Source organism: Heteronotia binoei, chromosome 5 (genome assembly GCF_032191835.1).
Source record: "Heteronotia binoei isolate CCM8104 ecotype False Entrance Well chromosome 5, APGP_CSIRO_Hbin_v1, whole genome shotgun sequence".
Lineage (NCBI taxonomy): Eukaryota > Metazoa > Chordata > Lepidosauria > Squamata > Gekkonidae > Heteronotia > Heteronotia binoei.
Genome location: NC_083227.1, coordinates 8091450 through 8119109, shown reverse-complemented (window position 1 = coordinate 8119109; position 27660 = coordinate 8091450). Strand labels below are relative to the sequence as shown.

Sequence of the window (27660 nt, the reverse complement as noted above, 5' to 3'; positions counted from 1 at the left end):
CGGAGGCAGAGTGGGCCCTGCTGAATCCGGGACAAAGAGCTCTGTACAGGGAAGTCATGCTGGAGAACTACGGGAACGTGGCCTCTCTGGGTAAGGATCTTTCCTGGGTGCCAAAGGTGCAACTTGCTGCCATTGTGAGGTGGAATGAATCCAAATATTGAATAGCGATGCATCATTTTGACGCCCTTCACACCATTTGGGGCGGGGCTGCAGCTCCCTGGCAGAGCATCTCCTTTGCATGCAAAAGGTCCCAGGTTCCCTCCCCAACATCTCCAATGAAAAGGATCAGGTAGGAAGTGATGGGGAAACGTCTGCCTGAGACCCTGGGAAAACTGCTGCTGGACTGAGGCTACTGACTTCAGTGGGCCGAGGGTCTGGTTCAGTCTAAGGCCACTTCATATATCTAGATGGGTCTTCTTGCAGATGGGCGACTGAGGCCAGTGTTGTGGCCATCCCCCAAGCCAGAGAAGGTATATTGACCTGAGACAAAGGGGATGAGAGTCCCTCAGGAGGACTCTGGGAGGGTTCAGATCCTTCTTGCTCTGTTTCCAGCCCTCATAACACACCCTTCCCTCTGGATAGGATTTCATTTGCTCTGCCTGTGATCTGGAAATGAGCCTGTCAAGAATCAAAGCCTGGGTCCCCCTGGGTCACTTCTCTTTGCACTTGAGCAACACCCGATTCACTGGCTTCACACAAGTAAAACAGACCCCTCTTCAAAATAAAGTATATTAAGGATTTAAAAATAAGACATCACAAAACATCACGGTTTCTGCAGCTCAGCAACAGTAAAACAAAACAAAAAGCTAACTATTCAGTCTAAGACAGGAAGCACCTAAACGGCACTAGGGTGCCAGCAGGGTGGGGGTCGCAAATTTGGCCTCTCCCAAGGCAAACACCTACATTGCCCCCAGCCTCCTCCTCCCTCCCTTCATTCCCCACCCCATGTCAATTTCAATGCCTCTCCCATCCAGGAAGTGTGGAGGAAGGACCAGTAGTGGTGGCCTTTTCAGACATATGTTCAACCTGCTTCCGGCCTGTCACAGCGCCGAGTGAGAGCTCAGTGCTGTTTTCCCCGACTAGCGGGGGGGAGGGGCACCTTAACCAGCCTGAAACTGACTTGGGGGGGCAAGGGAGAAGGAGGTGGGATGGGAACTAGGCCTGACTTCCTTTGGCCAGCTGAGGTCAGGGGACCCAGGCCTGCTTGTGCTGCTGGAGTCAGCAGTTTAAAAGGTGAGTTGCCCCCATCCCGTTTCTTTCCATTTTTATTTTTCTCTTTCTTCCTTTTGTCCCTCCTTTCTTTCACTCCTTCCTTCCCTCCCTTTCTTCCTTCCTATTTCTTTTCTCATTCTTTCTTTTTTCTGTTTCCAACTCTCTCCCCTTTGCTTCTTTTCGTTTTCTTTTTCTGTCTGTCTGTCTGTCAGTCAGTCTTTCTTTTTCCCTATTTGCTTTATTTTCCACTCACCTTCCTCTTTCTCTCTCTCTCTCTGTCAGTTAGCCTTTCCCCCTTTCTCCCTCCCTCCATTGCCATTGCCAATCTGAGTAGGGTGGGGTGGGGAAAGAAGCTTGAAATGCCCTGCCATCTCATGTTTTCCCAGGCTGCCATTCTATGTTTTCCCAGGCTGCCATTTCATTTCTTTCTTTCTTTCTTTCTTTCTTTCTTTCTTTCTTTCTTTCTTTCTTTCTTTCTTTCTTTCTTTCTTTCTTTCTTTCTTTCTTTCTTTCTTTCTTTCTTTCTTTCTTTCTTTCTTTCTTTCTTTCTCTCTTTCTCTCTTTCTCTCTTTCTCTCTTTCTCTCTTTCTCTCTTTCTCTCTCTCTTTCTCTCTTTCTCTCTCTCTTTCTCTCTTTCTCTCTTTCTCTCTTTCTCTCTTTCTCTCTTTCTCTCTCTCTTTCTCTCTCTCTTTCTCTCTCTCTTTCTCTCTCTCTTTCTCTCTTTCTCTCTTTCTCTCTTTCTCTCTCTCTTTCTCTCTTTCTCTCTCTCTCTTTCTCTCTCTCTCTTTCTTTCTTTCTCTCTTTCTTTCTTTCTCTCTCTCTTTCTCTCTCTCTCTCTTTCTCTTTCTCTTTCTCTCTCTCTCTCTTTCTCTCTTTCTCTCTCTCTTTCTCTCTTTCTCTCTTTCTTTCTCTCTTTCTCTCTCTCTCTCTTTCTCTCTCCCCCCCCCCCCTCTCTCTTTCTAAAGGAGATTGTGAGCCGCTCTGAGACTCTTCGGAGTGGAGGGTGGGATATAAATCCAATATCTTCATCTTCTTCTTCATCATCTTCTCTTTCTCTCTCTCTCACTTTGTTTCTTTCTCTCTCTCTCCCCCCTCTCTCCTCCCCCCCCCCCGCCATTTCATGTTTTCCCAGGCTGAGAGCACTTTATAGTTTTAGTTTTCTGCTGTGTGATCCTTGTGTTCCTTCTTGATGTTTTATTTTAAAAATTGCATTGCAAAATCCCACTATTCACCTACTTTTCCTAAACAAAACATTGGCTTGTTTGTACATCATTTCCTGTCTCCTGCCTCAACCCTCAAAGTCTCCTGGCTCCACCCCCAAATTTTAGTGGGCCACGAAGGAGAAGTGTAAAAATAACCGAGCCACAGAGGGGAAAAGTTTGGGAAACGCTGTTCTAGAGGCTCCCAAGAGCATGTCTCCTTCCCAAATGAGTTGGTTCAGAGTGAATGACCTTCACTCTTATGTCAAGAGAACAGGCCAGAAGTAACCATAGGAGATTCCTGATTCCCTTCTGAGCCACATTTGGTCTGGTACAATCATAGAGGCCTGTGGTTAAGGAGGGAGGGAGGCCATAAGCTGGAGGCTCAGATGCTCCTTCTGAGCAAGAGTTCAGCTGAAGTTCTTCATGGGTGGGGGAGGTATCCTTAAATACCAGATATTCTTGGGGGAAGGTGGAGGGGTGGCTAAGATCAGTCCAGCTGGATGAACCAAAGGGCCATCAGTCCTTTCCTCCTGCAGTCCCATAGATGCCTTTGGATGCCTGGATATAAGTTAGATAGGGAGGGAAGGGTTGGAGGTGGGGTGGCTCTGTATGTCACAGAGGATATACAATCCTCATATATACAATCCAGTAAGACTGAGGTCAGAGAATTAGATTCCCTTTTAGAAATGCTTTGGGTTGAAATAGAGAGGCCCAAAAGGAAATTTAACTATGGGAGTTCGTTATCGCCCACCAAATCAAAAGAAAGAGGACGATTATAATATGAGGGAGGCTTAAAGATAGGGGCTAAACGTAAAAACTGTGTCGTAATAGGTGATTTTAACTACCCACAGATTGATTGGGTCAATATGTGTTCTGGTCGAGAGAAAGAGATTGAGTTTCTTGATGCTCTCAATGACTGTGCTATGGAGCAGATGGTCTCAGAACCTACCAGGGGTGGGGCGATCCTGGATTTGGTCCTAAGTAATGCCCAAGACTTGGTGAGAGATGTAAAAGTGATTGCGCCGCTTGGGAGCAGTGACCATAATGTTATTGATTTCACCGTTTTTATAAATAGGGAGTTGCCCAAAAAGACCAGCATGACCACATTTAACTTTAAAAGGGGTAAATACACTGAGATGAGGTGGCATGTGAGGAGGAAACTGAAAGGAAAGGTACATGCGGTCAAAACCCTTGGGGAAGCTTGGAGACTATTTAAAGCTATAATCCTAGAAGCTCAGATAAAATACATACCACAAGTTAGGAAAGGCACAAACAGGCATAAGAAAAGGCCTGCATAGTTAACAAACAAAGTAATGGAAGCTGTAAAAGGTAAGAAGGACTCCTTTAAGCGGTGGAAAACCAGTCCAAGTGAGATTAGTAAAAGGGAACACAGGCTGTGGCAAATCAAATGCAAGACTATGATCAGGCAGGCAAAAAGGGACTATGAGGAGCATATTGCAAAAACCATAAAGACCAACAATAAAAATTTCTTCAAATATATTAGAAGCAGGAAACCAGCCAGGGAGGCAGTGGGGCCCTTGGATGACCATGGGGTAAAAGGATTACTGAAGGAGGATAGGGAAATGGCTGAGAAGCTGAATGCATTTTTTGCCTCCGTTTTCACTGTGGAAGATGAGAACTTTTTGCCCGCCCCAGAACCGCTAATTTTGGAAGGGGTGTTGAAAGACCTGAGTCAGATTGAGGTGACAAAAGAGGAGGTCCTACAACTGATAGACAAATTAAAAACTAATAAGTCACCGGGTCCGGATGGCATACATCCGAGAGTTCTGTAAGAACTCAAAGTTGAACTTGTGGATCTTCTGACAAAAATCTGTAATCTTTCATTGAAATCTGCCTCTGTACCTGAGGACTGGAAGGTAGCAAAGGTCACCCCCATCTTTAAAAACGGTTCCAGAGGAGATCCGGGAAATTACAGGCCAGTCAGTCTAACTTCAATACCGGGAAAGTTGGTAGAAAGCATTATCAAGGACAGAATGAGTAGGCACATTGATGGACACGGGTTATTGAGGAAGACTCAGCATGGGTTCTGCAAGGGAAGATCTTGCCTCACTAACCTGTTACATTTCTTTGAGCGGGTAAACAAACATGTGAACAAAGGAGACCCGATAGATGTTGTTTACCTTGACTTCCAGAAAGCTTTTGATAAAGTTCCTCATCAAAGGCTCCTTAGAAAGCTTGAGAGTCATGTTGTAAAAGGACAGGTCCTCTTGTGTATCAAAAACTGGCTGAGTAATAGGAAGCAGAGAGTTAGTATAAATGGGCAGTCTTCGCAGTGAAGGACGGTAAGCAGTGGGGTGCCGCAGGGCTCGGTACTGGGTCCCATGCTCTTTAACTTGTTCATAAATGATTTAGAGTTGGGAGTGAGCAGTGAAGTCGCCAAGTTTGCGGATGACACTAAATTGTTCAGGGTGGTGAGAACCAGAGAGGATTGTGAGGAACTCCAAAGGGATCTGTTGAGGCTGGGTGAGTGGGCGTCAACGTGGCAGATGCGGTTCAATGTGGCCAAGTGCAAAGTAATGCACATTGGGGCCAAGAATCCCAGCTACAAATACATGGGGTGTAAACTGGCAGAGACTGACCAAGAGAGAGATCTTGGAGTCGTGGTAGATAACTCTCTAAAAATGTCAAGACAGTGTGCGTTTGCAATAAAAGAGGCCAACGCCATGCTGGGAATTATTAGGAAGGGAATTGAAAACAAATCAGCCAGTATCATAATGCCCCTGTATAAATCGATGGTGCGGTCTCATTTGGAGTACTGTGTGCAGTTCTGGTCGCCGCACCTCAAAAAGGATATTATAGCATTGGAGAAAGTCCAGAAAAGGGCAACTAGAATGATTAAAGGGCTAGAGCACTTTCCCTATGAAGAAAGGTTGAAACGCTTGAGACTCTTTAGCTTGGAGAAACGTCGACTGCGGGGTGACATTATAGGTTTACAAGATAATGCATGGGATGCAGAAAGTAGAGAAAGAAGTACTTTTCTCCCTTTCTCACAATACAAGAACTCGTGGGCATTCGATGAAATTGCTGAGCAGCCAGGTTAAAACGGATAAAAGGAAGTACTTCTTCACCCAAAGGGTGATTAACATGTGGAATTCACTGCCACAGGAGGTGGTGGCGGCCACAAGCATGGCCACCTTCAAGAGGGGTTTAGATAAAAATATGGAGCAGAGGTCCATCAGTGGCTATTAGTCACAGTGTGTGTGTGTATATATATATAAAAATTTTGGCCACTGTGTGACACAGTGTTGGACTGGATGGGCCACTGGCCTGATCCAACGTGCCTTCTCTTATGTTCTTATGGATCTTCTCAGCCTTCCAAGTGCTAACGGTTTCTCTCTCTTTATTCCAGCAGAGGATGATCAGAGGAATGAGGAGGGTGAGAAACTTCATCAAGAAATGCCGGATAAAGTTAAAAATGAAAACTTGAACGAAAATGTCAGGAATCAAATCAGAGTGAAGAGAAAGAAAGGTGGCTTTATGGCTGAGAACCGTGACGGAAGACAGTGGAATATACAATTTCCAAAGCAGAAGAAAATGAAAGCAAGCACATCTATTCAGTGCAGAAAGTATTTCAGAAATAGATCACAGCTTCTTGCTCATCAAAGAATAAAGAAACAGGGGACACCTGAATACTCAGAGACCAGACATAAATTCAGTCTCAGTAGTAATATTCAACAGCATCAGAAAACCCACACAGAGGAGAAACCTTTTGAATACTCAAAGTGTGAACAGAGATTTGGTATGAGTGGCAGTCTTCAATATCATAAGAAGACCCAAACAGGGGAGAAGACTTTTGAATGCTCAGTGTGGGGACAGAGATTCATGTGGAGTGGCAGTCTTCAAAACCATCAGAGAACCCACACAGGAGAAAAGCCTTTTGAATGCTCAGTGTGTGGAAAGAGATTCAATGAGAGTGCTCATCTTCAACAGCATCAAAGAACCCACACAAAGGAGAAGCCTTTTGAATGTGCAGTGTGTGGAAAGAGATTTAGTACAAGTGGCCGTCTTCAAAATCATCAGAAAACCCACACAGGGGAGAAGCCTTTTGAATGCTTAGAGTGTGCAAAGAGATTTAGTACGAGTGGCAGCCTTCGACAGCATCATAGAACCCACACAGGGGAGAAGCCTTTTGAATGCACAGTGTGTGGAAAGAGATTCAGTCAGAAAGGCAGTCTTCAAACGCATCATAGAACCCATACAGGGGAGAAGCCCTTTGAATGCTCACTGTGCGGAAAGAGATTCAGACAGCTTGGCAGTCTTCAAGAGCATCAGAGAACCCACACAGGGGAGAAGCCTTTTGAATGCTTGGAGTGTGGAAAGGGATTTATGTGGAGTGGCAGTCTTCAAAAGCATCAGAGTATCCACACAGGAGAGAAGCCTTTTGAATGCTCAGAGTGTGGAAAGAAATTCATGTGGAGTGGCGGTCTTCAAAAGCATCAGAGAATCCACACAGGAGAGAAGCCTTTTGAATGCTCAGTGTGTGGAAAGAGATTCAGTCAGCACGGCAGTCTTCAATATCATAAGAAAACCCACACAGGGGAGAAGCCTTTTGAATGCTTGGAGTGTGGAAAGAGATTCATGTGGAGTGGCAGTCTTCAAGAGCATCAGAGAATCCACACAGGAGAGAAGCCTTTTAAATGCTCAGTGTGTGGAAAGAGATTCAGTCAGAGTGGCAATCTTCAAAAGCATCAGAGAACCCATACAGGAGAGAAGCCTTTTGAATGCTCAGTGTGTGGAAAGAGATTCAATGAGAGTGGCAGTCTTCAAAAACATCAGAGAACCCACACAAAGGAGAAGCCTTTTGAATGCTCAGTGTGTGGAAAGAGTTTCAGTAAGAGTGGCAGTCTTCAATATCATCAGAAAACCCACACAGGGGAGAAGCCTTTTGAATGCTTGGAGTGTGGAAAGAGATTTGGTACGAGTGGCAGTCTTAAAAAGCATCATAGAACCCACACAGGGGAGAAGCCCTTTGAATGCTCAGTGTGTGGAAAGAGATTCAGTCAGAGTGGCAATTTTAAATATCATCAGAAAACCCACACAGGGGAGAAGCCTTTTGAATGCTTGGAGTGTGGAAAGAGATTTAGTACGAGTGGCCATCTTCAAAAGCATCAGAGAACACACACAGGGGAGAAGCCTTTTGAATGCTCAGTGTGTGGAAAGAGATTCAGTCGGAGTGGCAATCTTCAAGAGCATCAGAGAACCCACACAGGGGAGAAGCCTTTTGAATGCTCTGACTGTGGAAAGAGATTTAGTACGAGTGGCAATCTTCAAAAGCATCAGAGAACCCACACAGGAGAGAAACCTTTTGGATGCTCAGAGTGTGGAAAGAGATTCAGTCAGAGTGGCAGTCTTCAAACGCATCAGGGAACCCACATAGGGGAGAAACTTTTTGAAAGTTCAGAGTGTGGAAAGACATTCAGCCAGAGTGGCCATCTTCAGTATCAGCAGCGAGCCCACATAGATGAGAAGCCTTTTGAATACTCAGAGTGTGGAAAGAGATTCCTGTGGAGTGGCAGTCTTCAATTTTAACGGAGATCCCACACAGGAGAGAAACTTTTTGAATGCTCAAGAAACTGTAAAGAGATTCACTACAAAAGGCCATCTTCAGTATCATTGGAGAACTCACACAGGGGAGAAGCCTTTTGAATGCTTGGAGTGTGGAAAGAGATTTAGTACAAGTGGCCCTCCTCAATATCATCAGAGAACCCACACAGGGGAGAAGCCTTATGAATGCTCAGAGTGTGGAAAGAGATTCATGTGGAGTGGCAGTCTTCAGTGGCTTAAGAGAACCTACACAGGGGAGAAGCATTATGAATGCTCAAGAGTGTGGAAAGAGATTCACATGGAGTGGCAGTCTTCAGTGGCATGAAAGCTGCCTTAAAGACCTGTAATCTCCGTAAAGTTTCAAGCATCAAGTTGTTACCAACCCCTGGGATGATGTCAGACCATGATGTTTTCTTTACAGACTTTCTACAGAGTGGTTTGCCATTGCCTTCCCCAGTCTACACTTTATCCCCATCAAGCTGGGTACTCGTTTTAGTGACCTCATAAGGATGGAAGGCTTGAGTCGGCTACCTGAACCCAGCTTCTGCTGGGATCGAACTCGGGTCATGAGCAGAGCTTGGTCTGCAGTGTATCCAGAAAAGGTGCCAACTGCTTTAAAAAGCTTGACTCTACAGAAGAAAGCTTATCCTTTGGGTTCCAACGGGAAATGTTTGTTCATAGAATCATAGAGTTGGAAGGAACTTCCAGGGTCATCTAGTCCAACCCCCTTCACAATGCAGGAAACCCACAAATACCTACCCCAAATTCACAGGATCTTCATTGTTGTCAGATGGCCACCTAGCCTCTGTTTAAAAATCTCCAAGGAAAGAGAGCCCACCACCTCCCGAGGAAGCCTGTTCCACTGAGGAATTGCTCTAACGGTCAGGAAGTTCTTCCTAATGTTGAGCCAGAAACTCTTTTGATTTAATTTCAAGCCATTGGTTCTGGTCCTGCCTTCTGGGGCCACAGAAAACAATTCCACCCCATCCTCTACATGACAGCCCTTCAAGTACTTGAAGATGGTGATCGTATCACCTCTCAGCCACCTCCTCTCCAGGCTAAACATTGCCAGCTCCTTCAACCTTTCCTCATAGGACTTGGTCTCCAGACCCCTCACCATCTTCGTCGCTCTCCTCTGGACCCGTTCCAGCTTGTCTATATCCTTTTTAAAATATGATGCCCAAAACTGAATGCAATACTCCAGGTGAGGAGATCATTATGTGATCTGGACACTATACTTCTGTTGATGCAGTCCAAAATTGCATTTGCCTTTTTAGCCACCGCATCACACTGTTGACTCATGTTCAGTCTATGATCCACTAAGACCCCTAGATCCTTTTTGCACATACTACTGCTAAGACAAGTCTGCCCCATCATATAACTATGCATGGGATTTTTCCTACCGAAATGCAGAACTTTACATTTATTCATGTTAAAATTAATTTTATTGGTTTTAGCCCAGTTTTCCAGCCTGTCAAGGTCATCCTGTATCCTGTTTCTGTCTTCTACTGTATTTGCAACCCCTCCCAATTTAGTATCATCGGCAAATTTAAAAAGCATTCTCTCTGTTCATCCAAATCATTTATAAATATGTTATTGTAAGCTGTCTTACAAATAAATGTTATAAGTGCTCCGACTGGAAAGAGCATTAGCCATGTTCAAAATAAAAAAAAAAAGATCCCAGAGAAGAAAACAAGGATGGGCAATGGGATCTCCCGGTCTGAAAATCAGCTAATCTCCATTCTAGAATCAAAGAGTCCACCCAAGATAGGAATCTTCTCAATGCTCTGCATGTGGGAAGAGCCCGAGGCACAAGTCTAGCTCTCGTGTTCCTCAGAGAATCAAAAAAAGGGTGAAACCTTCTTAAAGCTGTTTCTGATGAGTTCCTTCAAAGGACCTGGTGTTGTTGGTTCTGAAAGGCTGAGAATGTGGTTACACCAAGTAGGGGGGCTGTTTTTAGTGATCCCCCTCCTCTGTGAAACTTGCTGCTTCAGGGTATCTGCCAATCTAACTCTGACATCTTCAAACTGGCAAAAACAGTTCCTTTCCCAGAGCCTATGAAGGCATAGACAATTTGAGGGTAACAGACATCTACAGCCTCTCTGCTGCTGGAGTTAATATAGTGTAACAAGCCGGCATCCTTAATTCACAAACATTTTTAGAGTTCTAGACAGGCATTTCTAAAACCTAATCCCCACCCCCTAATTCAGGATGCCGTGAGTTTTTGGGGGGTCCTCCCACTTTGAAGCCGAAAGCATTCTGGCAGTAGGATTAACCTGGGCTGAAAGAAACAGGTTGTGTTCCCTAACCCAAGAACTCAGTAAGTTCAATGGGCCCCATCAGGTACAATGCAGAACTGATCCAGGGCTATCTGGCACTGTGGGGGAGGGGTTGGTTTTTAAGGTACTGTCACCAAATTTGCTCTCTTTCTGCTTCTGCCTCTTCTCAACACTCCTGCCCCAAATATACAAAAGATTGGACCAGGGGGATCCATTCTATGGGACCTAAAGGAGAAGGTGCCCTCTTCCTCCATTTTTCTCAGTGAAGGGGGCTGGAGAAGGCCCTTGAAGGTCTGTCCCTCTAAATCCCTTCCTTCACCAAGCCACATGACTTCATGGAAGTGAGCTCTGAGAACATGGTTCACTTGCCCCGGAGTTGCACGGTTTGGAGAAGGGGGTCATCAAAAGGGACAGTCCCTTTACATTCGGATAGCTGAATCAGCACCCCAGGATCATAGAAGAGCTCTGAAGCCTTCTCACAAGAACCAAAATGCTGATGTTTTGGCGCACCCAGCCCGTCTGCCACTTCTCAGGGCCTGGGCCTTTTCCATTATGGCTCTTCCTCTGTGGACGGGGCTCCTGGAAGAGGTGGGGGTGGAGCCCCCCTGCGAGATTCTCAGGAGGGTCCTCAAGGGCTGCTGGTTTGCCAGGGCTTTTATGGGGGCTTGAATTCCAGGTATCTCTTCAGGGAGTGAGGGAGGGAGATATGAAGTCTGCTGTTGTGTTTTGGGTTCCAAAGGAAAATGTTTGTTATTGTAAGGTGCCTTGAGCTACAGGGGAGAGCCTTGACCGTTTCCCCCATGGAATGGTGTGTGGAGGGTCAGCTCAGGGTCGCTTTGAGGGGATGGAGTGCCAAGGAGCGGGGTGGGGGGGGGGTTGCAGTAGCCTGTGAAAAACTACATACTCCACGAGGGAGAAGGGTTGACCATCAACAGCAATAATCTGTGAACCAAACCGAAAACTGTGAGAGAGATGTTTATGAGGCAAACAGCAGCACCGACTTCTCATCACCGGACACAAAAGGAATCTTTATTCGCAGCAAGGAGGGGCCAGTTCAACAGCAGCAGATAAACAGACGGATACTATAAAATGTATCAAGCCCCTTTTCCAGCTGCAAATACTCTTCACTCTTTTCAAATTAGGCTACAGTTGGCACCTATGATGGAGTGGACTCCATTCTGTCCTGTGGGTCCGTAGGACACAATGGACTCTAGTCTATCCTATCATCCCATAGGATAGAATGGACTGTCTTGTATCCCCTGGGCCCATAGGATGAAATGGACTCCATTCTGTCCTATGGGCTGATAGCCTAGATACTGGTGAAATGGTAGCTATTGTGGGGCAAGATTTGGGCACTTCTAGCAGGTGCTAGAAAGCATGGAAGTTCCTGTGAGGAGAAAGCTCTAGCCCTCAATTCCCTGGCATGACGAGGAAGAAAAGCTTTATCTAGGGATGCCAACAAGAGAGCACTGTGGGAGAACTGGGTTTGATTCCCCTCTCCCCCTCCATGTGCAGCCAGGACCAGGCTATGTGCAGCCCTGGGTGATGCTACCTTCTTGTGCCCCCCACCCCCCACAATTTTTAAAAACATGTTCCAGATATTTCTGCAGTGCTATAGGATGGATGAGTGCTGGACTAGTAGGTCTCCTACTTGCCCTGATTACAGCTGTGTCCTATTATCCCGCTCATTCAACAGTGACTTGCATTGGTTTAAACTTCACATACTTCTAATAAGCATGCTAAAGATGCTTTAGAGTGATTACATCCTGGGCTGTCTACCTGCTTCTGCCCTTTCTGTCAAGCTACCTTGGTCCCTGGGCATAGCCTCCGCTGGGACCCATCCCTTGTCTGCATAGCAGGTGTGGTCCAATGGAGGCTGCATGCAGGAGGCCCAGACTGGGGGAAAGACGGGTCAGCTTTGGTGCATTGAACCAAACATCTTTACAGCTGGTAGCTTTAAAATTCTGACAGGGGCTGCCGAAAGCTCTGGACAGAAGATGGCAAACGGATCACTCTGTTTAATGTGCAAACGAAGACTATAAAATCCATTCCAGCCATTTCCCAAAGAGAGTTTCTGTTAAAAGCAACATGCCCGACGTCTCTTAATTAAACAAGGGAAGTCCAGCGTAGCTTGGGGGTGGGGGGGAGTCCAGTTCACCCCACTTTTGCTGGTGCTGGTTTCCTTTTGGGCCCCACTGGGGTTGTGCTCCTGGCAGGGCCTTGCAGGAGACCTGGGAAGGAGGGGGTGGGGGAGGGGGGCTGCCATGGGATTTGTGCCTCAACTGGGACGGGATTGCTGACTTCCAGGGAGGAGACACTGGAGAGACCCCGTTCCGTGAATATAGTAATAATCAGTAACACTCAACATTTATGAACATTCGGAAAGTTCAAAGCACTAAGCACCTATTCACAGAATCGCAAAAGCACAAAAACATAGCAAAGGTAAGATTAAACAATGCAAGATGCATGAGTCACCATGAGGCTCCACCAAGGACGAAAAATCTCAGTAAACTGGGCTCTCATGGTGACTCATGCATCTCGCATTGTTTAATCTTATCTTTGCTATGTTTTTGTAAGCGTTTATGCGATTCTATGCGAATACATGCTTAGTGCTTTGAACTGTCTTTATATTTTGAGGATTGATTAGTAAGCAAATTAGCTTTTCTGCATTAAGCTTTTGGAACTTTCCAAATGTTCATGAATATTGAGTGTCACTAACTGATTATGATATTAACTGAACTCAGGTCTCTCCAGTGTCTCAGCCTTACTGTGTTCCTCCCGTTTGGTTTGCAACTTCCAGGGAGGGCCTGGAGATCTGGAATAACAATGCTGCTCTCCAGAGATCAGCCCCCCTGGGGGAAAGGGTGACTGCAGGGGGGGAGGGGACTTTGTGGCATCAAATCCCAATTGATCCCATCCTGTCCGCAACCCCCTCCCCCCCTCAGTCTGCAGGCGTTCCCCAACCTGGAGTTAGCAACTGCAGCAGAGGGAGTGAAGGGCCTTGAGAAGAGGCGGGGAAGAGAATAGTTCAGGTATGCCAACTGCCTGGAGGAAGGGGTGAATTCGAACTTGACGCTGGGCCTAGCCTTCCCTCTGGGACTGGTCTGCCTTGCAGGGTGGGTGGGTGGCTGACAGGAGGGAGAAGGGACTTGGGCAGAGCTCACCTTATCTTAAAGATTCCTTGCCAGATAATTGTGTAGAGCCTCTTCTGCTAGAGAATTTCTGACCCCTGCAGATAACTCATCAGATCTGCTGATAGGAGTGTGCAGAGTGTGGGAGTGGGGCAGAATCCATTCCTTGGTCTCTCTTCCATTCCATCTCTTACCCCTCTCCCTTGCTGCTGTTTCAGATGCAGGGACCACCTTTGGAGATGGAAGCTGCAATCCCTGAGGCAGAAGGAGCTTCCTTGGAGCAGGGGCAGAGGGTGCAGGCGGTGGAGCGTGCCCAAGATGCCCTCTCCTGTGGTAAGGACTCCTTGTGCCTGGGGAGCCTGTGAATGTGATGGGTAGAGAGGTCAGGTCAGGGGGGGAAATGCAGATTTCTATGGGCAACACAGAGTTAACTGGTGACACTCAATATCCACACACTGTGATGTCTCTAAAAGATCAGACAAACTCCTGGAGGACCATTTATCCCATAACTTTAAAAATTCCTTCTCTAAAAGCTCTCAGATTCCCTGGGGAAGGGAAGGTAGGTAAACCTCGAAAAGGAACCTCCACCTTCTGGGGAAGCAGAGCTCTGAAAACCAGTCCCTGGGGGCCAATAAGAATGGGAAAATCTGGCTTCTATGCCTGTGCTTGAAGGGTCATCTGGGGGGCTGCTGTGGGTCGCAGGGCATGGAGCAGCAATGGCAGGCTATGGGGCCCAGTACTTGCAGGCGCTTTGGGGAGGGTCTTGGGGTGGGACTTGGGACAGATGTTGAGGTTGAGGTTGAGTCAGGCTGAAAACCTGGTTTAATGTAATTTAAATTTAATTGGCCATTAATACCCCACCCTATCCTGCAAGGCGGGCACAGAGCGGCTTACAGCATTAAAACGTTACAGTAACAATAAATAAAACATCTCCACTTCAGCATGCCCCAGAGATACTCTGAAAGCTCATTCCTATGACCCTCCAGTCCCCAGAATTTTTCTAGTCATGTCTGGTCCAACAGGATGGTGCTATCTCATGCTATTGCATTTGCACTCCTCATTTCCCTCCTTGTAGAGCAAACACAACTCTGACGGAAGTCTGAAATACATTGGCAGTATTTATAATTCCTAAGGCTCAGAGGTCCCTGGTGCTTCTCTTCTGCGTCTCTCAGAATGTAGTATGAAGTATTTTAAAAACGAGTTGAGTGTACATATGGAAGGTTTCGCAACCCTGAGAATAGTGTGTGTGTGAACCAGGAAACAAACAAGCAAACACACTCCCTCCTTTGTCTCAGGAACAGGCAGTGAAGAGATGCTGTTGAGTCATTGTCTTTTCCAAGGTGTGGGAACAGTCGCTGCACCTCCAATCCAGGTAGGAGAGATGAGCAGGGGGGCACAACCTGGGTCCCTCCTCCTTTCTCAGGGGAGCTTTGGCTCCTTCAGTTTCTACAAGGGGTCCGTGAGAGAGATCCTTCGAATGCTGTTGCATTCCATCCCAAGCCTTATTTTCTGTACCTTCCCAGACGACTCCCTTCCAGGAGGACTCCCTTCTGAAGAGGAGGGAATCTTCTTTTTCTTCCAGGGTCCCTTTTCCTTGGAGGAGGTGTCCGTCTCTTTCACGGAGGCAGAGTGGGCCCTGCCGGATCCAGGACAAAGAGCTCTGTACAGGGAAGTCATGCTGGAGAACTATGGGAACGTGGCCTCTCTGGGTAAGGATCTTTCCTGGGTGCCAAAGGTGCAAATTGCTGCCATTGTGAGGAGGAATGAATCCAAGTATTGAATAGCAATATTCGATGAAATTGCTGAGCAGACAGGTTAAAATGGATAAAAGGAAGTACTTCTTCACCCAAAGGGTGATTAACATGTGGAATTCACTGCCACAGGAGGTGGTGGCGGCCACAAGTATAGCCACCTTCAAGAGGGGTTTAGATAAAAATATGGAGTAGAGGTCCATCAGTGGCTATTAGCCACAGTGTGTGTGTGTGTGTGTGTATATATATATATATATAAATTTTGCCACTGATCTAACATGGCTTCTCTTATGTTCTTAATGCATCATTTTGAGGCCTTTCCCACCACTTGGGGAGGGGCTGTGGCTCCCTGGCAGAGCATCTCCTTTGCATGCAAAAGGTCCCAGGTTCACTCCCCAACATCTCCAATGAAAAGGATCAGGTAGGAGGTGAAATGAAAGACCCTGCCTGAGACCCTGGAGGTGGCTGTATGGTTGAGAAATGTGATGGAAGACAGTGGAATATATATTTTCCAAAACACAGAAAAATGAAAGCAAGTAGATCCATTCAGTGCAGAAAGTATTTCAGAAATAGATCACAGCTTCTTGCACATCGAAGAATAAAGAAACGGGACACCTGAATGCTCAGAGACAAGACATAAATTCAGTCTCAGTAGTAATATTAAGCAGCATCAGAAAACTCACACAGGGGAGAAACCTTTCGAATACTCAAAGTGTGGACAGAGATTTGGTATGAGTGGCAGTCTTCAATAGCATCTGAAGACCCGCACATGGGAGAAGCCTTTTGAATGCTTGGAGTGTGCAAAGAGATTTAGTACGAGTGGCAGTCTTCAAATGTATCAGAGAACCCATACAGGAGAGAAGCCTTTTGAATGCTCAATGTGTGGAAAAAGATTCAGTCAGAGTGGCAGTCTTCAATATAATCAGAAGACCCACACAGGGGAGAAGCCTTTTGAATGCTCAGAGTGTGGAAAGAGATTCAATCGGAATGGCCATCTTGAAACACATCAGGGAACTTACACAGGGGAGAAGCCTTTTGAATGCTGGGAGTGTGGAAAGAGATTTAGTACGAATTGGGATCTTCAAAGGCATCAGAGAATCCATACAGGGGAGAAGCCTTTTGAATGCTCAGAGTGTGGAAAGAGATTCATGTGGAGTGCCAGTCTTCAAACACATCAGAAAACCAACAAAGGGGAGAAGTTTTTTGAATGCTTGGAGTGTGGAAAGAGATTTAGTACGAGTGGCGATCTTCAAAACCATCAGAGAACCCACAACAGGGAGAAACCTTTTGAATTCTCGGAGTTTGGAATGAGATTCCTGTGGAGTGGCAGTCTTCAAAATCATCAGAGAACCCACACAGGGGAGAAGCCTTTTGAATGCTTGGAGTGTGGAAAGAGACTTTGTACGAGTGGTAATCTTCAAATGCATCAGAGAACCCACACAGGGGAGAAGCCTTTTGAATGTTCAGTGTGTAGAAAGAGATGCAGTGAGAGTGGCAGTCTTCAAATGCATCAAAGAACCCACGCAGGGGAGAAGCCTTTTGAATGCTCAGAGTGTGGAAAGAGATTTAGTACGAGTTGGGATCTTCTAAGGCATCAGAGAATCCACACAGGGGAGAAGCCTTTTGAATGCTCAGAGTGTGGAAAGAGATTCATGTGCAGTGCCAGTCTTCAAACACATCAGAGAATCCACAAAGGGGAGAAGCCTTTTGAATGCTTGGAGTGTGGAAAGAGATTCATGTGGCGCAGAAGTCTTCAGAAGCATCAGAGAATCCACACAGGAGAGAAGCCTTTTGAATGCTCAGAGTGTGGGAAGAGATTCATTTAGAGTGGCAGTTTTCAAACACATCAGAGAACCCACACAGGGGAGAAGACTTTTGAATGTTCAGTGTGTGGAAAGAGATGCAGTGAGAGTGGCAGTCTTCAAATACATCAAAGAACCCACACGGGGAGAAGCCTTTTGAATGCTCAGAGTGTGGAAAGAGATTCAGTCAGAGTGGCAGTCTTCAAATGCATCAAAGAACCCACACGGGGAGAAGCCTTTTGAATGCTCAGAGTGTGGAAAGAGATTCAGTCAGAGTGGCAGTCTTCAAATGCATCAAAGAACCCACACAGGGGAGAAGCCTTTTGAATGCTCAGTGTGTGAAAAGAGATTCAGTCAGAGTGGCAATCTTCAAATGCATCAGCGAACCCACACAGGGGAAAAGCCTTTTGAATGTGCAGAGTGTGGAAAGAGATTCATTCAGAGTGGCAGTCGTCAAACATATCAGAGAACCCACACAGGGGAGAAATCTTGTGAATTTTCAAAGTGTGGACAGAGATTTTGTATGAGTGGCAGTCTTCAACGTCATCAGAAGACCCACACAGGGGAGAAGGCTTTTGAATGTTCAGAGTGTGGGAAGAGATTCATGTGGAGTGGAAGTCTTCAGGAACATCAGAGAATCCACACAGGAGAGAAGCCTTTTGAATGTGCAGAGTGTGGAAAGATATTCATTCAGAGTGGCAGTCTTCAAACACATCAGAGAACCCACACAGGGAGAAAGCCTTTTGAATGCTCAGAGTGTGGAAAGAGATTCAGTACAAGTAGCAATCTTCACAAACATTATAGAACGCACACAGGGGAGAAACCTTTTGAGTGCTCAGAGTGTGGAAAGAGATTTTGTCAGAATGGCGATCTTCATCAGCATCAGAAAACCCACACAGGGGAGAAGCCTTTTGGTTGCTCAGAGTGCGGATAGAGATTCAGTCTGAGGGAGAATCTTCATTCAGAGTGGCAGTCTTCAAACACATCAGAGAACACACACAGGGTAGAAGCTTTTGAATGCTCAATGTCAGATCCTGCCTCTGCTGCGCCTGGAATTGTGAGTGGCCATGATGGAGGCTTTTATGACACAGGGACATCATCCCAATGAATGAGACTCCTCCTCCGCAACTGAACGTGCTGATGAGCTATTGGCCCATCACCCTCCCTTACCGCAGTGGCAGCTGTCATCCCAGAGGTCCAGATGAGGCAAAGGGAGCTGATCATGGGATATGCCTCAGAAGAATGTAGGCAGACTACTGCTTTGAATAATCTGTACATGAGAGAAAATGCTCAAATTGTGGAAAGAGATTCCGTGTGAGTGGCCATCTTCAACGACATCATAGTATCGTAGAGCTGGAAGGGACTTCCAGGGTCATGTAGTCCAACCCCCTGTACAATGCAGGAAACTCACAAACCCCTCCGCCCTAAATTCACAGGATCGTCATCACTGTCAGATGGCCATCTAGCCTCTTTTTAAAGACCTCCAAGGAAGGAGAGCCCACCACCTCCTGAAGGGGAGCCTGTTCCACTGAGGAATCGCTCTAACGGTCAGGAAGTTCTTCCTAATGTTGAGCCGGAAACTCTTTTTTGATTTAATTTCAACCCATTGGTTCTGGTCCTACCTTCTGGGGCCATCAAAGATCCCAGACAGGAGAGAAACCTTTGGAGTGCTCAGATTGTTAAAAGAGATTCAGTCATTTGGACAATTTTGAAAAATCCATGCAACCTCTCTAGGGAAGAAATTCACAGACTGTAGAAGTGATTCTGTTGCAGAGGCACCCTTCGATGGCATCTAAGAATCCACGCAGGGAAGACACAGTTTTCATGTTTGGAGCATTGGAAGAGACTCCATTAGAGCAGTACTCTTCTTTTCTACTGCATCGAGGAGCCCACCCTTGAAGCATCTATGTAACTGCTTAGCTTGCAGAAAGAGTTTTTTACCTCTTTCACACCCAAAAGACAACTACAGACCATTAAAAGAAAGGAAAAGATGTAAACTGCTTCAAAAGACTTGAGTCTATCCAAGAAACCTTACCCTACTCAGGAACAAATGTTACAAGCGCGCGAACTGTGAAAAGAATATTAGCCATGTTCAAACCCTCAAAAACATCCCACGGAGAAGGAAGCAAGGATGGGCAATGGGATCGCTAGGAAGAAGAATCATTGTCAGGTACAAGTCCCTGGCAATGGTTGGGTTTTAGATCTCTGATTCAGAAACAACCAAGCGGTTTTCTTGTTAGTATTATCAGTGCTAATGAATGGTCAGTTACTAAAAGCATATACATGTATCCACATATATATATTCGTATAATTACTATTATAGTATACATGAATATATGTGAATGTATTGTGTGTGTGCGTATTTTGGCCACTGTGTGATACAGAGTGTTGGACTGGATGGACCACTAGCCTGATCCAACAGGGCTTCTTTTATGTTCTTATGTGACACAGAGTGTTGGACTGGATGGGCCATTGGCCTGATCCAACATGGCTTCTCTTATGTGACACAGAGTGTTGGACTGGATAGGCCATTGGCCTGATCCTACATGGCTTCTCTTATGTTCTTATGTTGAATATATGTGAATATGTAAATAGTATAACTACTATTTACATATATTCATGTATTCATATCTATATTTCCACCTGTATTGTTTTATATAGTTACGTATGTAACTATCCACATAAATTCATGACTGCATTAATCTCTGCCTTTTATTATCAGCATTGATTATTCTTTATATATTAGAACATAAGAGAAGCCATGTTGGATCAGGCCAATGGCCCCTCCAGTCCAACACTCTGAGTCACATAAGAGAAGCCATGTTGGATCAGGCCAATGGCCCATCCATTCCAACACTGCATTGTCACACAGTGGCAAACCTCCCCCCCCAACAGGTGCCATCAGGAGGTCCACCAGTGGGGCCAGGACACTACAAGTCCTCCCACTGTTGCCCCCCCAAAGGACCAAGAATACAAAGCATCACTTGCCCCAGACAGAGAGTTCCATCTATACCTTGCAGCTAATAGGCACTGATGGTCCTCTGCTCCACATGTTGATCCAGTCCCCTCTTGAAGCCATCTATGCTTTTACTGCCACCACCTCCTATAGCAGTGAATTCCATGTGTTACTCATCCTTTGGGTGAAGGACTTTTATCCATTCTAAGCTGATTGCGCAACAATTTCTTTGAGTACCCACGAGTTCTTGCATCGCGAGAAAGGCAGAAAAGTACTTCTGTCTCTACCTTCTCTCTTCCATGCATAATCTTGAAAACCTCATGTTACCCCTCAGTCGACGTTTTTCAAAGCTGAAGAGCCCCAACTGTTTTACCCTTTCTTCATAGGGAAAGTGTTCCAACCCTTTAATCAACCTAGTTACCCTTTCCTGCACTTTTTCTAATGCCATGGTGTGTTTTTTGAGGTGCGTAGACCCGAATTGTACACAGTGTTCCAAATGAGACTGCACCATTGATTTAAACAGCAGCATTATGATATAATTCCCAATGGGCAAGTGTGGACTCCATTTTCTTCTTATGGGCAAGTGTGGTCTCCCTTATTGACAATGGGAGAGCCTGGTGTTCATTATTCCCTAAGGGCAAGTATGGTCTCACTTATTACCTGTGGGCAAGACTACTTCCCATTATTGCCTATGGGCAAGTATGGATTCTCCATTAGCAATCATGTCGAAGAAGAAGAGGTTGGTAAATGTGGTTTGGAGCCTGTTACCGTTAGGTGGATCTGTAAGTGGTTGACAGATCGCACCCAAAGAGTGCTTGTGAATGGTTCCTCATCCTCTTGGAGAGGAATGACAAGTGGAGTGGCTCAAGGATCTGTCCTGAGACCTGCTTTGTTCAACATCTTTATAAATGATTTGGATAAAGGAATAGAGGGAATGCTTATTAAATTTGCAGATGGTACTAAATTGGGAGGGGTTGCAAATACAGTAGAAGAAAGAAACAGGATACAGGATGATCTTGACAGGCTGGAAAATTGGGCTGAAACCAATAAAATGAATTTTAACAGGGATAAATTTAAAGTTCTGCATTTAGGTAAGAATAATCCCACGCATGGTTATAGAATAGGGGAGATTCGTCTGGGCAGTAGTATGTGTGAAATGGATCTAGGAGTCCTAGTGGACCATACACTGAACATGAGCCAACAGTGTGAGGCGGTGGCTAAAAAGGCAAATGCAATATTGGGCTGTGTTAACAGAAGTCTAGTGTCCGGATCACATGAAGAGATGGTGTCACTTTACTCTGCTCTGGTAAAACTTCACCTGGAGTATTGTGTTTGGTTTTGGACACCACATTTTAAGAAGGATAGAGACAAACTGGAAAGGGTCCAGAGGAGGGCGACGAAGATGGGTGAGGGGTCTGGAGACCAAGTCCTATGAGGAAAGGTTGAAGAAGTTGGGCATGTTTAGCCTGGAGAGGAGGCGGCTGAGAGGTGATAGGATCACCATCTTCAAGTACTTGAAGGGCTGACATATAGACGATGGGGTGGGATTGTTTTCTATGGTCCCAGAAGGTAGGACCAGAACCAATGGGTTGAAATTAAATCAAAAGAGTTTCCGGCTCAACATTAGGAAGAACTTCCTGATGTGTTACGAGTGGTTCCTCAGTGGAACAGGCTTCCTCATTGGGAGGTGGTGGGCTCTCCTTCCTTGGAGGTTTTTTCAACAGAGGCTGGATGGCCATCTGACAGCAATGCGGATCCTGTGAACTTAGGGAGAGGATTTTGTGAATTTCCTGCATTGTGCAGGGGGTTGGACTAGATGACCCTGGAGGTCCCTTCCAACTATTATTCTATGATTCTAAGAAGATGATATTGGACTTACATCCTGCCCTTCACTCTGAATCTCAGAGCGGCTTACAATCTCCTTTACCTTGATCCCCTACAAGAGACCCCCTGTGAGGCAGGTGGGGCTGAGAGAACTCTAACAGAAGCTGCCCTTTTACGGAAGTGGAGGACTGGGGAATCAACCCCGGTTCTCCCAGATAAGCAGAGCCGGCCCTGCCGCTAGGCAATTTAGGCAACTACCTCGAGCGCTGAGCTCCCCGGGTTTCAAACTGGCTGCCACCCACATGACTGCAAACACGGTCTTGCAGCAGTCCCGGGGAGTCTGGGACAACGAAGAGGCCAGATCGGGTTGCTTTCTCCCTGCCTTTTCTCCTCCCGCCAGAGAGGGCGCTGCTCTCATCATCTGACTGACTTGCGCCTTCTGCACAGGACAGTACAGCTGGAGCTCTACCTGCCTTTCCTCCTTTTGTCTTCTACACCAGGGGTGGCCAATGGTAGCTCTCCAGATGTCTTTTGCCTACAACTCCCATCAGCACCAGCCAGCATGGCCGATGGCTGGGGCTGATGGGAGTTGTAGGCAAAAAAAAAAACATCTGGAGAGCTACCGTCGGCCACCCCTGGTCTACACCCATTGCCTTGGCTATGCTTCACAGGTCTCTGGCTGGCAGGGGGCATGTTCCAAGCTCGGGCATCTCTGGGTCTGCCCGCTCCCACACTCCTCAACCTCTAGTTTGAAGAGCTAAGGCAAAGCACACAAACACCCCCATTGTTGTGTGTGTTTGTGTGCGTGTGTGCATTGCGCCGATCAGGGCCGGATCTAGGGGGGGCAGAGGGGGGTACCGATGGAGGGGGGGGTGCCAAATTGGTATGGAGTCCATGGTATTCTATGGGACCATAAGATAGAATGGCCCATAAGGGTGCGTCATTTTTTAATTTGCCCCCCCCCCCAAAAAAAACATGTAGATCCGGTCCTGGTGCTGATTGTTGACTCCAGGCAGCGGGGGGGGGGGGGAGAACTTGCTCAGTATTCCTCCAGGTGGGTGGAAAATAATTGCTCCGTTTGCATGCCTCACCTTTGCAGCTCTTCTGGAGGAAAATCAATTGGGGCTGATTTTCTGGAGTGTTGCAAAAAAAACAACTGGGCTCGGCTCCACTCCTGTTCTTGCCGAGGTCCCCTTACCCTGTGGGGCAGGGGGGGGTGTAGTTTGGTGAAATGGCTAAGTGCATGGACTCTTATCTGGGAGAACCGGGTTTGATTCCCCACTTCTCCACTTCCAGCTGCTGGAATGGCCTTGAGTCAGCCATAACTCTCACAGAGCTGTCCTTGAAAGGGCAGCTGCTGTGAGAGCTCTCTCAGCCCCACCCACCTCACAGGGTGTCTGTTGTGGGGAAGGAAGGGAAAGGAGACTAGGCCGCTCTCTGTCCTTGAAGGGACAGCTGCTGTGAGAGCCCTCTCCAGCCCCACCCACCTCACAGGGTGTCTGTTGTGGGGGAGGAAGGGAAAGGAGATTGTAGGCCACTCTGAGCCTCTGCCCTTGAAAGGGCAGCTGCTGTGAGAGCCCTCTCAGCCCCACCCACCTCACAGGGTGTCTGTTGTGGGGGCGGAAGGGAAAGGAGATTGTAGGCCACTCTGAGTCTCTGCCCTTGAAAGGGCAGCTGCTGTGAGAGCCCTCTCAGCCCCACCCACCTCACAGGGTGTCTGTTGTGGGGGAGGAAGGGAAAGGAGATTGTAGGCCACTCTGAGCCTCTGCCCTTGAAAGGGCAGCTGCTGTGAGAGCCCTCTCAGCCCCACCCACCTCACAGGGTGTCTGTTGTGGGGGCGGAAGGGAAAGGAGATTGTAGGCCGCTCTGAGCCTCTGTCCTTGAAAGGGCAGCTGCTGTGAGAGCCCTCTCCAGCCCCACCCACCTCACAGGGTGTCTGTTGTGGGGGAGGAAGGGAAAGGAGACTGTAGGCCACTCTGAGTCTCTGTCCTTGAAAGGGCAGCTTACTGGGAGAGCTCTGTCAGCCCCACCCACCTCACAGGGTGTCTGTTGCGGCAGAGGAAGATAAAGGAGATTGTGAACCACTCTTGAGATTCAGAGTGAAGGGCGGGGTATAAATCCAATATCATCATCATCATCATCATTGTGGGAGTCGGTGAAGTAGGCAGCCACCTAGGGCGCCACTTCGCTGTAGGAGTGGGGTGCAGGGGCCCCATCCCCGCTCACGCCATCCCTTGCCCGGCCCTCTCCGGCTTGGAGTTTGGCCTGAGGCGCTAGAAGCCCTAGCAGTGCCAGGCCTGGGTGTCAACAATGGGCGCAGGGGAGGGGGAGAGAATTGGGGGGGGGGGGGCTGCTGCGGGATTTGTACCACAATTGGGACAGGATTGCCAACCTCCAGGGGGGGCCTGGAGACCTGCTCTAACAACAGGCATCTCCAGACTGCAGAGATCAGCCCCCCTGCAGAAAAGGAAAGGGGGGCATCAGAGCCCTATTGATCCCCTCCTGCCCCCAAACGCCGCCTTCCCAGCTACCCCCTACAGCACAGGCGTGGGGGGGTGGGGCACAGAAAACGACTTCCTTTCTCCTGTATTTAAGAGTGAGCCCCTGAGGCCTCCTCTCCCCCACCCCCCGTTCTTCCGCGGTCCTTATTCCAAGGAGCTGCTGGGATTCAGCTTCAGCCTCCTTTCCCTGGATCCTCCGGGCATGCAACCCCCTGCAGCCCCATGGAGCAGCACTGCAGATGGCAGCCTTGCTTCTCCTGGAGAGGACAGGAAGGCACAGGTGGCGTTCCTCTGCAGCACTGAATGGGTTAACGCCAGCAAGCCATTGGCTAGAGAGGCCAAGCAGGGAATGCATGGTGGGGGGGGGAGGTCGGAGAAGAGGAGGGGCTCTTGCTTTCCTTCCTTGCATGTGCACGCATGCGCAGGGGAAGGGGTTTGCTTCTGGACTGGGAAAGAGAACGGGAAGCGCTGCAGAGAAGCTGAAGCGGAGAAAAGCAGCGCAGCAGGAGCCTTGAAAAGCTTACTTATAAGTAAGCTATGTGAAGAGGGGGCGGGGAATAAGCTTTTAGATGGTGGGTGGGAGGTGGGGATCATGCATGCCAAGGCAGGGCTGCCCTAAATTGGCCAACTTCCAGCTGGGAAATTTCTGGAGGGGGGGGGATGAGAAGGGAAGTCCACAGAGTCCTCCCTTCCACTCCTTGCTCAGCCTCTCTAGCAAACAGCTCTGCTGCTTTAGTCCTTTCCGAGCTGCAGAGATGGCAGAGGCTTCCGGGCTTTCCATCAGATGGTTTGCCATTGGGGTGCTTCACAGCCACACAGAGGTGCTCAGGGCTTGGGCTTTTTTCGAAACAGGCTGGTCCCTGGAAAATGGTCCTTTTTTCAGGGTGAGCTGGAATACGGAATGTATCCTCTGGTATATTCCAGGAGTGGCCAACGGTAGTTCTCCAGATGTTTTTTGCCTACAACTCCCATCAGCCCCAGCCAGCATGGCCAATGGCTGGGGCTGATGGGCGTTGTAGGTAAAAAAACATCTGGAAAGCTACCGTTGGCCACTCCTGGTATATTCCATGCATCTTTTGTGGGGGAGGGTTGTATTTATGTGTGCATGTTCATGTGTAAATCTCTGAGTGTGTGTGTGTGTGTGTGCAACTGGAAGTCATGACAACCTCTAGTGACTGACCCCATATTGGAGACCTAGAGAATATTCAGGGAGGTGGCTAAATAAAGCCTGCCCCCCGCCTCCCAGCTTCTGGAATTCCAAGGAGGTCTCCCAACCAAGTATTTGCCAGAGTCAACTGTTAGCTTGCAAGATCTGAGGAGATCTTGACTTCCAGAAAGCTTTTGATAAAGTTCCTCATCAAAGGCTCCTTAGAAAGCTTGAGAGTCATGGAGTAAAAGGACAGGTCCTCTTGTGGATCAAAAACTGGCTGAGTAATAGGAAGCAGAGAGTGAGTATAAATGGGCAGTCTTCACAGTGGAGGACGGTAAGCAGTGGGGTGCCGCAGGGCTCGGTTCTGGGTCCCATGCTCTTTAACTTGTTCATAAATGATTTAGAGTTGGGAGTGAGCAGTGAAGTGGCCAAGTTTGCGGATGACACTAAATTGTTCAGGGTGGTGAGAACCAGAGAGGATTGTGAGGAACTCCAAAGGGACCTGTTGAGGCTGGGTGAGTGGGCGTCAACGTGGCAGATGAGGTTCAATGTAGCCAAGTGCAAAGTAATACACATTGGGGCCAAGAATCCCAGCTACAAATACAAGTTGATGGGGTGTGAACTGGCAGAGACTGACCAAGAGAGAGATCTTGGGGATGTCAAGACAGTGTGCGTTTGCAATAAAAAAGGCCAACGCCATGCTGGGAATTATTAGGAAGGGAATTGAAAACAAATCAGCCAGTATCATAATGCACCTGTATAAATCGATGGTGCGGTCTCATTTGGAGTACTGTGTGCAGTTCTGGTCGCCGCACCTCAAAAAGGATATTACAGCATTGGAGAAAGTCCAGAAAAGGGCAACTAGAATGATTAAAGGGCTGGAACACTTTCCCTATGAAGAAAGGTTGAAACGCTTGGGACTCTTTAGCTTGGAGAAACGTCGACTGCGGGGTGACATTATAGAGGTTTACAAGATAATGCATGGGATGCAGAAAGTAGAGAAAGAAGTACTTTTCTCCCTTTCTCACAATACAAGAACTTGTGGGGATTCGATGAAATTGCTGAGCAGACAGGTTAAAACGGATAAAAGGAAGTACTTCTTCACCCAAAGGGTGATTAACGTGTGGAATTCACTGCCACAGGAGGTGGTGGCGGCCACAAGCATAGCCACCTTCAAGAGGGGTTTAGATAAAAATATGGAGCAGAGGTCCATCAGTGGCTATTAGCCACAGTGTGTGTATGTATATATATAAAAAAAATTTTGGGCCACTGTGTGACACAGTGTTGGACTGGATGGGCCATTAACCTGATCTAACATGGCTTCTCTTATCAGGTTTGGCTGGCCTATCCTGCTTCTTCACGGGTTAAGAAATGCCAAGGGATACTGCCCCCCCAGAGAGTTGGCAACCAGCTGTTCTACCACTTCACCCTAGGGATTCCCCAATCTTCTACTAGTGTTCCAAGCTGTTGGGAGAACTAGGTGGTTCAGAGGGACTCAAGATTGTAACAATCAAAATATTTATTTACTTTCTTTAACTATTTACAAGCGTTTCAAGAAATGGACAGAAGAAACAAATCATAGTTGGGGAAAAACTTTCCTTCTCTTCCTGTTTTAATACTTGCCTTAACTCAGGGGTGTTGAAATGTGTTATAAGGGCCAGATGTGACATCACTCAGACCTTGTGGGGCTGGGTTATATGCACCACAAAATGTAATGCCTGGGAGCGGAGATACCAACTTTACAAAGGACACAGACAACACAAAGATTTTTTTTTTAAAAACCAAACCCTTAAAAAACATGTTTAAAGTATTAGCAGGCTTGCAATGCTGTGGTCAGTATCAAAGCAAGCTCTGCCCCCCCCACTTCCTCCCCAAGGGAGGAGCCTCAGCCAATGGGGAAAACGGAGGCTTTGCTCTGTAGCTTCCGTGCAATTGAGGAATCCTGGCAAAGCAAGCTGTGCTGCAGAAGGAAGCAAGAGAGAGGGAGAAGGAAGCAGACATGTTCACCGGTCTGATAGGAGCCTACCAGGGGCCTGATCCGCCCCCTCCTCCCCAAAAAGCCGCATGTTTGACACCCTGCCGTAACTGGATGACATGCAAGGGAAGCCCTTTACTTTGTTTCGGTTGAGGATCCTTCATATCCTCTAAGACGGCCACTCCCTCTGGCCCAAGGAGAAGAGCTCGGCCTCTTGCAAGCCCCAACTGCCCCTTCCTGGGACTAGGGTTGCCAAGTCCATTTCAAAAAATATCTGGGGACTTTGGGGGTGGAGCCAGGAGACTTTGGGGG

The 27660-nt window shown here is 47.3% G+C and overlaps 2 protein-coding genes across 2 annotated transcripts in view; both read left to right on the top strand.

Moving 5' to 3' along the window:
• The window catches only part of LOC132571622 (oocyte zinc finger protein XlCOF6-like), a 70066-nt gene that overhangs the window by 11296 nt on the left and 31110 nt on the right, over nt 1-27660 (top strand). Inside the window, exons 2-4 of the mRNA XM_060238419.1 lie at nt 6366-7797; nt 18118-18256; nt 20535-20637. Coding sequence (XP_060094402.1) covers nt 6366-7797; nt 18118-18256; nt 20535-20637 — 1674 coding nt within the window. The remainder of the gene's footprint in view (nt 1-6365; nt 7798-18117; nt 18257-20534; nt 20638-27660) is intronic.
• Nucleotides 24616-27660, top strand: part of LOC132572111 (oocyte zinc finger protein XlCOF6-like) — a 71985-nt gene continuing 68940 nt past the window's right edge. Inside the window, exon 1 of the mRNA XM_060238911.1 lies at nt 24616-24753. The gene's annotated coding sequence lies outside the window, so the exon portion shown is untranslated. The remainder of the gene's footprint in view (nt 24754-27660) is intronic.